General features: G+C 36.1%; 1 protein-coding gene across 1 annotated transcript in view; it reads right to left on the bottom strand.

Moving 5' to 3' along the window:
* Positions 1-1240: 1240 nt before the first annotated feature.
* LOC108359712 (mitochondrial import inner membrane translocase subunit Tim13) overlaps positions 1241-13368 on the bottom strand; it is a 95996-nt gene continuing 83868 nt past the window's right edge. The window contains exon 3 of the mRNA XM_017611683.1: positions 1241-1701. Coding sequence (XP_017467172.1) covers positions 1603-1701 — 99 coding nt within the window. The 3' untranslated portion in view covers positions 1241-1602. The remainder of the gene's footprint in view (positions 1702-13368) is intronic.

Here is a 13368-nt window from a genome sequence, read left to right as displayed (position 1 = left end):
ATGGTGAATCCCAAACCTGTAAACAAACAAAAATATCAATTCAAATTTATAAACATATAAAAAGTCTCAATACATACCTTAAGAATGTGACTAAGTCGCTGCTGTTTTGCAATCTAAATTCTTTTCTCTTCTTCTTTTCAATTAAAATTTTTTTGTGATGACATCAAGGCGCGCGCTACAAAGCGGAGGAGAAGCTCGGCCAAACACTAACATATGTGTAAGCGCCAATCTATTATTATTAACAATAATGCCACTTTTTTGCATTATTTTTAAAATTCAGCGATTTTAAATTTTGTTCCGGCAGCATAAACTCATCGTAGATTATCTGTACGAATCTTCATTACGAACGGATTCAATGAAGACTCTCTACGAATTTCGAGTTTACATTCGTAGCTATTCGGGTTCAGTAATAGCACCTTTGTAGATTTTACGAAAATCGGACCTACGATGAATTCAGTGATAGCCCCGAATACCTTCTTTTTGTCACCGTCGCGAATTTGTATCGCCCTATTTATTTGTCTATTTCGCGTTTTCCTTGGTGATTTTTTTTTTTGCAATTTCGGCGTTTTAACTTTGTCTATATGTAGGTTTTCAAGTCCTAAAAATTCTTCCACTGTTAATAAGAATTCCGATGTAGTGTTAGTGCATTTTAAAGGCGAGTAAATTTTTCAGGAGAGTAAATATACTCCAATCCAAGCAAAATCCGAAAGCTGATGTAGATTCATTCGCGAGGAATGACGGTCACGTCTACGTATCGGGAACGACCGCAACAAACACAACGATCACTACGATCTCTAAAACTCTGGGAACTTTTGTGCTGTTACAAAATTTTCACTAATTTACTTTTGCTCACAGCATTTTTAGTTAAAAGGCGACCATGCCTGTATTCACTTTGGTAGAGACCCTAAAAGGCAAATTTCGGTTATAGGCAAACGATATTCAATGGCACGTGTTATGAGATGTATGCAATACAAACCTTAAAGTATTCAAATAATGTTTATACTATTAGAGGTCTTCATCAAAAGTGATAAACTGTTGATAAACTTGATAAAATGATGAATTTATCATTTTGAAAAATGAACTGTCAAACTTTGTATGGACATCTATTTAACCAAAGTTTATCATTTTATAAAACGATTTTGGTGGATAAACGTATAAATTTCAGCAAAATTCGACCCTGACTGACTGCCAGGTGCTACGAACACATAAGAAGCAAATTAGCAAAATGGACGAGGTAACAATTAAACGTAACTAGCCAGATAAGTTAAATAATAAAAAATTTTGTGCAATTATTTACAAAGGTGCTTTCATGAAAGAATGCGGATAAACTGATAAATTTAAGCAATGCATCCCTTTATCACTTTAGATGAAGGCCCCTATTAGGTAATTTTATTCCACTATATTTTTCATACTTTCCTGATACATTTCATTTTTTAACATATCTTTCGTGTTAGTACAATATGTATTAGAATTGCTGTTTGAAATATTAGCATAACAATTTATGATTTTTTACAAAATATTTTAATTCTATTAACGGGATAAGTTGTATCTAAAGTATTGATAAAAAAAACTTATAACCAGATTTTCTATATAAAATCGATCCTACATCTTGCCCTGCTCGCGCTGCAATCGGTTGCTGTATGTACGGGACACCAAATTCCAAGAGTCCATATATCTGTCCATACACATCGAAATGCATTTCTGGAAAATGTAACAATTATAAGTTTTTTATTCAACATATTACAATGGTAAATACTTAAATAAATTAATGTTTACACATACAGTAGATCGAAAAAATAAAGAAAATTGAAATATGGTATTTCCCAAACACCCCCAAAACCAGTGTTCTAAAATCGATCGATTCTGAGTACTAATAGTGACTTTTGGTGGTGAACATGGATTTAGAGACTATTTGGTATTCAGTAAGCTGTCTCACGTCTCTAGTTTCAAAAAAAGTCACTAATGTTTCAGCTGGGTCTGAGCTGGCCACAAAAAGAAAAAAATATGGAGGAAAAGATAATTGCTTTCTATTTTATTTAAAAAAGAGAAAATGAAGCGAAGAAATATTTGTTCAACAACAATTTCATTAGGAAATAAACCATAATGCGTTAATATCATACAAATTCATTGAACAAAATTTATTTTTTCTTTTTAAAACATTAAAATCTAAGGATTATGTTAAAAAAATAAAACTAACAAAAAAAGAAAATACTAAATAAAAAAATAATAAATCCTCCGAGGAGGACTCGAACCCGGACCTCTCGACCGGCAGCTTAATACTTTTACCACTCGGCCATTGCGACGCTTTGAGCGGTGCGGGCAAAAGGCATACATAAACGCTATCAGTTGGCAGTCTGTGTTTGTTTTCACCACACATTTCTGGTGAACTTTTTGTGACTCTCTCCTACTGAATACTCAAACCATCTAAAGTCACAAAAATAGTCACTAATTGCTAGTCTCAAATTTAATAACTTGAGATGAGACTAAGTTACTGAATCCCAGGGTCACACAGTGGTTCAGAGCAAACATTTAGCACGAATAAATTCGTATCTCCTATGAACTGCAACCGATTATGCTCGGACACAATAAGCTTCTTAAGTGGCACTTTTGAAGCAATACCTCGTTTCGATACCTCTGCTAGTACCGGAATTATGGCCAAACGTATAGATACAATAAATGGATAAGATACACTCGTTAAATTATAAAAAAAATATGGATAAGATACACTCGTTAAATTATAAAAAAAATATGGCAATATCGATGTCAAATGAAAGATGATCGGAAGTTTTTTAATCCAGACATATTTTCAGGTTGCCACCCAGTCAAAATTTTAAACTTATGTCGCAGTATTCATTTTCATGGTTGTTTTTTCCGAGAGAAACTGGCAACTGTGCGCAGTCTTAAACTGTACTAAGATAATTGTTACCACACACCTGCTCTCTGAGAGCACTCTTCAACAATCCGACATACGCGAGCAGTGGAACCACATTTCCCGATCATTAAGTACCGCCGCCGAAGAAGTAGTTGGATTTCAGCGAGCCCGAAAGAACAACTGGTACGATGAGGAATGTCAAGAAGCCGCAGAGAAAAAAGATGACGCCTACAGGGCCACGCTGCGATCGGGCGCAACGCGAACCATGTGGGACCGTTATAGGGAACTGAAGAAGCAAGCGAGACGGATTTGCCGCAATAAGGAGAGAGGCCGAAATACGTGAGTGCGAAGAGCTTGAGATGCTGGCCGACAGGAAGAACGCCCGAAAATTCTACCAGAGGGTTAGGCGAATTACGGAAGGTTTCAAGACCGGGGCGAACTCTTGTAAGAACAACAATGGCGACCTAGTGACCGATATCCGGAATATACTTAAATTGTGGAGGGAACACTTTTACAACCTACTGAATGGCAGCAGCGCTGAAAGTAGTGAAGAAAACGGACCCGAGTCCCAAATCGATGATGATGGAGTAGCTGTCCCACCGCCTGACTATGAGAGGTACGTATAGCAATAACGCGGCTGGAAAACAACAAAGCTGCTGGAGCTGACGGCATGCCACCGAGCTATTCAAGTACGGCGGCGAGGAGCTGATGAGGTGCATGCATCAAGCTCATATGCAGAATATGGTAGATGAACGCATGCCCGACGACTGGAATTTAAGTGTGCTCTGACCAATCCACAAAAAGGGACCCCGCCATACGCGCCAACTACCGCGGAATCAGCCTTTAAGCATAGGTTATAAGGTCTTATCGAGAGTATTTGCGAAAAACTGAAGCCCTCCTTCACGACTGATTGGACCTTATCAGTGTGGCTTTAGGCCTGGAAAATCCACCATAGATCAGGTATTCACAATACGCCAAATCTTGGAAAAACCCGGGAGAACAGGATCGACACACACCATCTATTTGTCGATTTCAAAGCCGCTTTCGACAGCACGAAGAGAAGTTGCCTCTATGCCGCGATGTCTGAATTTGGTATCCCCGCGAAACTAATACGGCTGTGCAAAATGACGTTGAGCAATACCACCAGCTCCGTCAGAATAGTATTTGGCTACATCATTAAGAAAACCGAGTTTTAATGTTGTGTGAAATTCGAATTTGGTTTCGTTTCGTTTAACCATACATTTTAGCAGCGAAGTACCGTACCATAAAAGGAAATGCATGTCATAAACATGATGTGAAAGAAGTGCAATTTTTCCTGTAGAAATTTAGTATAAAAGGCACAGTAATGGAAAAACCGAATATCAAAGTTACTCACTGTATATGGAAACGTCAAGCTTAATAGTTAAGCTATTTTTTTTAAATCATTACCAATACCTGCAAACACCTGCAATTTTTAAAACCTTAAAAATGTTCGCAAAAGTACTTTTAAAATTATAGTTTCATAAACCAAGTCGTATTAAAAAAAACTATTTATTAATAATAATAAACAATTACAAAACTTACTCTGGGATACTTTTTCCATAACGTTCACACAAAAAAACCACACCTTTCTAATAAAAAGATATGTATTTTACGAATTACATGAGACATATAAATGCTAGGTACACTGTATTTCCGGTTAGAAACATTTCGAGTGTGTTTTTCACTAACAAAAAAAAATATTTATTATTTCCAATTTTTACTGATTCGCGTAGTGCATTCTTTTGGCTATTATATAAACATAAAAAAAATCAGGTATGCACACACACAGTGGGTCAGTACAGATACTGGTACTCAGAGTCGATACCAGTACTTAGAATCGATAAGTTTGCAGCCTATTCTGCATTTCGATTACGTTCCCGCATTCCGCTCCGCAAGAATCGAACTTAGGTATTCTGCGTTACGATCGGATCGAAAGAGGAAGAGAGAAACCATCTTTCGAAATCAGCTGTTTGCCTAGGAATGTGTGAAATCGAAACAAAACAAAAGAAATATTTGCCATCAAACTATAGCAGCTTATGAAGTTAAAGTTTGTAAATACTTTAAAATAACTAAATATATCTGACATAAAAAAATAAGATTTCGTTTGTGCTTTATTTAAGTGGAAACATAATTATAAAAATGAAATCCATAGCCGCGGCGTTATTGCTTGAAGAGGAGAACGAGTCCCAGATTGCTGATGCGGAAATTGAAAGGCGGAGATTTAGGGACATGTTTGATCTTTCTCAGATGAGTGAAGAGTCCTAAATTCATCATGAACTGTATTACTCATCGCTCAAAGCAAGTGAAATTATAAACGTTGTTTGAGCACTCCACAACATTTGCTACACAGAGTGGAAGATTTGAACGCAAATGAATTCCATTTTGAAAGCCGTCAGGAGGAAGGGAAGAACAAAGCTCCATAGCAAATTAGAATTCGACAACATACGCACCACTTTTTAAAAAGTTATTAAAAACGAGTGCAATAAAACCAGCATCTTTTTTTATGTAACTTCACATTTTATGTATGTTGGTATGTATGTACATACTTCTATTAATTTTATATACAAAGAATAAATTGTATTCAGTGCATTTCACAGTCTTATTATAGATAATGAAAACAAAAACGCCTGTGCTTCCTCTTTGAAAATCTCGCGCAATATACCTTTTGGTTGCTAATATTTGAGCCATATTTTCGTATTGCCCGTATTACCGCTGCGAAAACACAGAAATCGAGAAAATTCATTTATGATGACTTACAATCATGCACAGCATATTTTACGTAATTTTTTTATAAAATTTTATTATTTAAACCCACGAAAATAACAATCAAACGTTCTCCGTCAACAAATTTGTAACTTAGAAAAACGGAACTCCGATCGAAATGTAGAATAGGTATAATCGTAAGATTGATCGAAAAGAAACCTTTTCTAACTTGGCGAATATTCGTAATCACTCCAGCGTCACGTGGCAGCTCTTTTTTGCAATAGTATTACCTTTACCGTTACCAATACATATTTTGAATATTGGCCAAAGTGGATCATCAATAAAATTTTTAGTAATAACTTAACTCCAGGGTCAACTGGTGGGTGAATTGGGAATCTACACCATCCAGAGAGTTACTAAAAAACACACAAAAAACTTCGTTCAAAATCCGTCCGAGCATTTGGGAGGATTTCACTCACAAACACACCTTGTCAAATAGCCCGTTTTTCTCCATGAGCAGATTTCATATATCTCCACACCAAGTTCCAGTACTCAACCATGAACATTTCCAGAGATATTCGGTATGAAAAATTCGGTTTTTATGGGAGGTTCCACGCCCCCTCTATATATCGAACATTTTTTTAGCCTATAATAATCCTTGGGACGTCGGAATCAGGTGTCGGAAATTTAATAAAAATCGTTTCGGCCGTTCTCGAGCTTCGCGAAAAAATGGCTCTCAAAATATATATTGGTATAGATTGGTATGAATCGAAATGGTTTGGATATCTATCACAATATGAGTGTTAGGCGAAAGAGGTTTAAAAAGGTTGCCAACTGTTTAAAAGATTAAATTCAAACTATTCAATAATTTAAATGAATTATTACAATATCAATGAAAATGGTTTTAAAATGGCTTAATTTCAAAACTACATGTAAACGGTTTCCATCTGTTTAAAATCTCAATTGAGTTGAAAAAGTACGAAAAGTGAGAAGTTTAAGAAATTTTTAGTTTGAAAATATTTTGAAGATGGTTAAACAAATTTTAAACCTCCTGTTTTTGAATTGAGTTTTCTTGAATAAATTTTACTCAATGTAGCACGAAAAGATTTCATACACTCAGCGAAGCGGGTGAGGGCGATCTAGTATAAGATAAATACACATAAAATCATTGTTTAGAACTGATTTGTTGATTCCGGGCACGAAAAGTGGTTTTTTGTGTTCCTCATGCTCTGGGAACTTTTGGCACGGGTTGACCCATTTTTGGCACTTGTGAGAGAGTATCTTATTTTTACGCTCTAATTACCGAAACAGCCCCGGAACAAACCTAATAGCAAAGATAGTTGCTATTGTTCATCTGACAATACAGTTACTAAACGCGCTAGCTTACTTCATTTCTTCCCAATTCGCTTTTCTCTACTCACTCACCAAGCTCGCTCTCCGACCTTAACACGTTCGGTATTGAGAACAGTGTTGCACAAAATTTTTTTATTTTTTACCAAAATCACCGGAAAAATTTACCAAATTCAACAAAAAATTACCAAACTTATTTTATGTGCAGAGCCCTAACCGCCAAAATAACGTAACAACATTTTTTAAAATTCTTCTTTTTGATGCAGAAATATTCCTAGAGTTAGAGCTCTAGATACCCGGGTATCGAGCAATGCGAGTAGCTCGATACTCGCTCGAAACTCGTTCATTGCTCAACTGCTCAAATGTTTGTTCACAATTTTCGAGTTTTTGAACAATTTTATAAACAAAAGAAAATTTGTAAATTGTATTTGTCAGCAGCTGCTTTCTAATTCATGTTAAATAAATTATATTATTAAATACCAATGTAACAATCTTTGCATTATATATCAATAATTTGAAAAATTTAAAAAGTTGCTACCAAAAATGTCAATATAATAAAACAAACATTGCTCAAATTACTCGAAAAAACTCGAATTGCTCGAGCTCATGCTCGAAAATTTTCGAGTAATGAGCATTGAACAAGTGTGCGAGTACTCGCTGCTCATATACCCGGGCTGTTTGAAAATGTGCGAACAAAATCGAGAGCTCTAATGTCTATACATAAATGTATATATCCGAAGATACCAAGCTTTTCGGGCAATCAGATTAACCTCAAATTTTTACGAAAGTTTGTTGAATTTTTTTAAATATTGAACAAAGTTTGAAATTTGAATTTGCTTGAGTTCTATTAAAGAAAGAACAGTATTTAAAAAAAAAAAGAACCAAAATTAAATCACAAAAAAAATTACATTTTAAATCTTGTAAAACTATGGTGTGGAAATAATTTTTTCGACCACTGTATGTAAACAAGTAATTTTTAGCAAAAAAAGACTTAAAAAAAATAAAAATATATATATATATATCATGATCCAATGATCCGATCTAAACCAGATTAGTATGGGACCACCTCGGAGACACTACCTTTCCGATGCAAATAATAAATAATTATCGAAATCGTGGTCCAAAGTTATGCGGTAACATACATAAAAAAATAAAAATAATCTGACGGACTGATAACCTCCTGCTTTTTTGGAAGTCAGTTAACAAGTGACAGGAAAATATATCAACAATTCAACGCTTGAAGGAAAGCTTTCGACTCACACATGGACAGGGTGAAGTCCCCCGCTGAGCTTTTTGAACGAGAACATACGTATTTACGTATAATTCTATTCATATATATGGTTGCCGGGTACACCGGAAAATTTATGGTAATTGAAAAGCTGACGAACTGACAGGGAAAGGTAGGACCACCCAAAACCTTCTAGGAAAGGATACGGTGGATATACTTAGCAATAGCCACTTTCAAGCAGTTTGTTAAAGAACACACCATTCTAATAGCCAAGGAACGCTGGAACAACTTTCGTCTTGCGAAACTTTCACGATTACCTGGTATTTCTATAAAAGGAAACGCTTACGGTCCACTTACTAATGTGGAATCAGAACCAATATTGACCTATTTGACATGTAGGACCGACTCAAAAAAATTACCAAATTGAAAAATAAATTACCAAACTTGATAAATCTGACTAGCTCATAACTAGCGTAGAATGCTATCTTTCAACTGTCCAGTTTTACACGGCGATGTCATTGGCGGTGGCAATTGTCGCCCAGTGCATTACTTTGCAATTAATTTTTAACCGGTTCCGTTTTGGACAGTTTTTTTTATAAGAACACATGTTTTTAAGGTTCGACTTTTTAATATTTTTTTCGTTTTATCTTTTCTTTTACAGATTCCATTTTTGTTACATATTTGAGTAAAAACAAAAAATTATTGTAAGCTGCACGCAGCAATTCAAATTCATTAAATTTGAAAACTCACAACTGCCTCCACCGCGATTTGAACTCGCGGCCAACGATGCTTGAGTCGTCTCTCGTTGAGCTAATTTCGTATTGTACGAGTAGTGAGCATTTGCACATTTACACCGCAAGTTTCCACTGCCCCTCTCTGCATCCGTCTTGCACTAGTTAAGAGATAGTTCTGAAATATGTAGTTCGGAACGAGCGCTTTGTCAGACTGTATCTCAATTTTACTGCAGGGTTTTTACATTGCATATATTCTGCACATTTGTGCATACGTGCTAACAAAGAATATTATAACACGATAAGAAGTGAGTTCAAGACACGATTGAGAGAAACAGATTGCGCCCATCGCGATACCGCTAATCCGCTCTTTGTGAATTTGACAGAATCAGCTGTGTGTGTGACGTCATTTTGGTGCAAATTTTCATAGAGCAAAACCAAATAACGATTTAACTGGGTGCAGTTTAGTTGTTTTCCCAAGTTGTTGAGTTCTGAATACTGTTTTCCAAAGTACTCAGTATTCGGAACTCAAAAGTACTAAGTAGAAATGATTGTACTCAATTTGAAGTTTCAATAGTTTTCAAGTAGCCATTCATTTGACGTAATTTGGGATTAATATATTAATTTGCATAAAGTGCTGCCAGCTTGTGAGATTTCAACTATAATCACTGAAATGTTACCAACAAGTGTATATTTAAAGAAAGTACTCAGTACTCTGAAAAATACCCGATCCTCAAAAGTATCGCTACCAAAGAACTCGATCCTCAAAAGTACTCGATACTTCCCACCACTATCAAAGGTATACACTTTCTTGTAAAACCCAATTTTGTAAATTTCGGTCCGTAATTTATTTTTTGTCAATTTTGGAGTGAGTTCTAGGCAAATATACTGTGGATGGCGTAGCCGGAGTTATATGCACAAGAAATTTTGAATACATTTTACAATAGAAAGTTGTTCTGCAAAAAAATTCGGATTATCGAGTTCACATTTCCGGTGTGAAAATGCTAATCTTAGACTATTTTCCAATAGTTCGCCAGGGGTTTGTGGAAGGTTTCGAGGGGTCAGGTGTGACTTTTTACAAATTGTGAACTTGAGCTCTCTGATAAACAAAAAATTTTCAGGTAAGTGTTACCGTTTTTGAAATATTTACATTTTTTTTAATTAAAAAAATCGTGCCTTTTCATGTATTTTCTTAAACTTCATCTACAAACCAGGCTATACTTAGAAAATTTTTTATGTAAAATACTTCCACATAGTTTCAGTATTTCAGAAAGGTGCCACTCACTGTTTCGAATAGAAAAAAAGTTATAGCCGTTTTTGTGGGCAAAGGACTGAGACACGCTAGAATGTATTTAATAGATTTAAATTTAAGTTGCTCTTGTTACCGACCAATGACATGCTAAATAGTACAAAGGTACATTATTACCTGCTCCTGACATTATTTTAAGTTACTTTTCCGGAACTAGTGAAAGTGGATTTTTTGAAATTGGACCCTTCGAACATTGTGTTATTAATACTATGACAGAGAACACGCTGTATACGTCGCAAGAATATGCGAATATTCACCTAATTTACGGTGAAACTTGCTGTAATGCCAGAGCTGCTCAAAGACTCTATGCATAGCGATACCCCAATCGTCGGCATCCGGGTCGTGAAGTATTCGCCCGGACCCATAGAGAAATATATGAAGGTAAGTGATTTTTACACCTTTCTTGTTTGCTTGCTTGTTAACTATCATTTTTCACTTTTTTAAGGTCGCATACCTGGAAGGCGTGGCGGCGAAACAGGACGCCCTACAACGGTAGATGTTGAAGTTGTGTTAGAGGAAGTGGAACTAAGTCCATCGACTTCAGTGAGAATGATGGAAAGACGGACGGGAATACCAAAACTACAGTTCACAAAGCTTTAAAAGGCCATCGATTCCATTCCTACCACATTCAATGAGTCCAGGCTCTACAAGAAAGAGATTACCTGTCGAGGGTTAGATTTTGCCGTGAAATGTTGCGAATGCATGAATCAGACCCCAACTTTTTTAATAAAATAATTTGGAGCGATGAATCATCATGCAAACGTGATGGTTATTTTAATTTACATAACCTTCACAGTTGGCAGATAGACAATCCTCACGAAATGAGAGAAGATCGTTCGCAGTACCGGTACAAAATAAATTTATGGTGCGGTATTTTTAATTGTCAGATATTGGGACCTGTGGAACTGCCGCCAACGCTCAACTCTCACAGTTATTTAGAGTTCCTTCAGGAACGGCTTCCAACTCTTTTAGAAGATGTACCCTTAAACCTGCGGCGAAGACTATGGCCTGGCTGCAAAATGACGGGTGCCCTGCTCACTATGGGCGTGAAGTAAAAGCTCATTTAGACTTATCCTCGCCGATGGATTGGACGATACGGGCCAATCACGTGGCCCGCTCGATCGCCAGACCTGAATCCATTAGATTTTTTCTACTGGGGCTGTCTTAAGGACAAAATTTATTCAAAAACAATTCAAAACGAAGAGCATTTGCGGGAACAAATAAATGGAGCTGCTGCTGAGATAGCCCAATTGAGTTTAAGATCTCTAAAAGCGTCTTTTCTTAAAAGGTTCCGAGCTTGTATTAGAGTACAAGGTCGCTAATTTGAGCATATTTTATCAATAAATGAATAAATTTTTCTTCAAACAACTCATGTATATTTTATTTCACGTGAACCTATCCTTCACAAAAAATATTGATAGATATAGCCCTTGTTATAGACTCTAGTCCGAATTCCAGTAAGTAACATAAAATAATCACGGTTCACTGGAAAGACGTTTGGGTTAAAAAAAAATTGACCATGTATTAGGCAGGTACTGTGCTTTAGAGCAGTGTACGAAAATAAACTATATTGTACGTTACTATTTCGTCTCGTTTATTACTTTAACAGTTCGGTACTATACGAAACAAAACGGCTGAGTTCACTTTGGCGATAGTACACTACAGTAGTTTAGTAGTTACAGACGAAACAACAAACGAAATGAATCGTGCAGGGAAACTATTTTTATGTATGTACATATATGCAATAAACAAATACAAAACGAATGGCTGCAATGAATAAAAAAAATAAAAATGTTTTTTAATTGAATTGGATATGAAAATTTACAGAAAAAATTATTTTTCACGTAATTGAAACGTTTGCATACATATAAAACGTACCCTATGGTACAATTGTCACAAACGAAAAGCAAACGTTTCTCGTTGGGGAAAATGACAGTGAATCTTACAATTTGTTTCTGACTATTTACAAAACTGTACAAAACCACAAATGATATGATGATCGATGAGCAAATGGGAATTGTTTTGTACAGTTTATTTTCGTACCCTGCTTAGGAGTGACTGTTACAGTGTTCAGAAATGTTTAAAATATTCCATCGAGGTCCAAAAAAAAATCCATTTTTGTCTGAACGCGATAGTAAGCTTGAAGTAGAGCTGACACTCCCATTTCTGCCCTCTGTGGTTGTGGCCAGACGTTGCAACGGTTATCACTTATTTAATACATATAAGTATCTTCTTTTTGGTTGCTTGTGTTTCCGACAGGGTAGGAGTATGATGTATTGTGGAACGATTTTCCGTCATCCCTTGTCAAATTTGGTTTGGAGACAAACCGGTTTCGGCGATGTGCCATCTTCAGTGTCATTTTTCGTTCTGAATAGTTCGTGTTTCCTTCCGCTTTTTATGTATTCGTGTTACTATCTGTTTTAACTGTCATTAGGTCATGCATACTCATCTAAGTGCGACCGCTTTTGTTTCATTATCTCACAGGTAGGTGCTTTTTAGTTGCTTGTATTCGCCGGCAGGTAGAAATCCGTTTTTATTTTCTTGGCTTTCGTGATTGCGTCGGTTTATGTTCCGTTATTTAGCAGGTATTAGGTCGCTTGCTTGTGCCGGCAGGTAGAAATCCGTTATTTTCATTTTCTTTGCGGCGTAGGTATGTATCTTCGCGTTGGCGTTTTTTTCAGGGATCTTCTCATATTTTTCGTACAACATCTTGAGTGGTTCGAATATTACATCGTTCGTGTTCGTTTGTTCGTTTATAATTCTCCCTTGAAATGTTTTCTGCTTGTATATCTCCATGTTTTCCAATATGTTCAAACGCCGTCCTTTATGCTGTACATGGAGGAGTTTGGCTGCCTTATTAATTTTCATTGGTGTACATTTATTTTCCAACATATGATTTCCGAAGTTTGATTCTGGTGTGACGCTTGGTTTTTGTGTCCTCTTATTGTAGTCTCTTATATGTTCTCGCAATCTTGTTTTAATCTTACGGCCAGTTTGCCCTATGTAGCTACACTTGCATTCACACGTTAATTTGTATACACCCTGCTTATCTAGTGTCCTTTTCGTTTGTGCTGTTGTTCAGTATCCTTCCGACGTTGTTCCTGGTTCTGAACGATGTGCGAATGTTGAATTTTTGGAAAACCTTGGCCAGTTT

This window comes from Rhagoletis zephyria, unplaced genomic scaffold (assembly GCF_001687245.7).
Source record: "Rhagoletis zephyria isolate East Lansing unplaced genomic scaffold, Rhagoletis_zephyria_1.1 Rzeph_scaffold_00442, whole genome shotgun sequence".
NCBI lineage: Eukaryota > Metazoa > Arthropoda > Insecta > Diptera > Tephritidae > Rhagoletis > Rhagoletis zephyria.
This window is presented reverse-complemented; position numbering and strand designations above follow the sequence as displayed.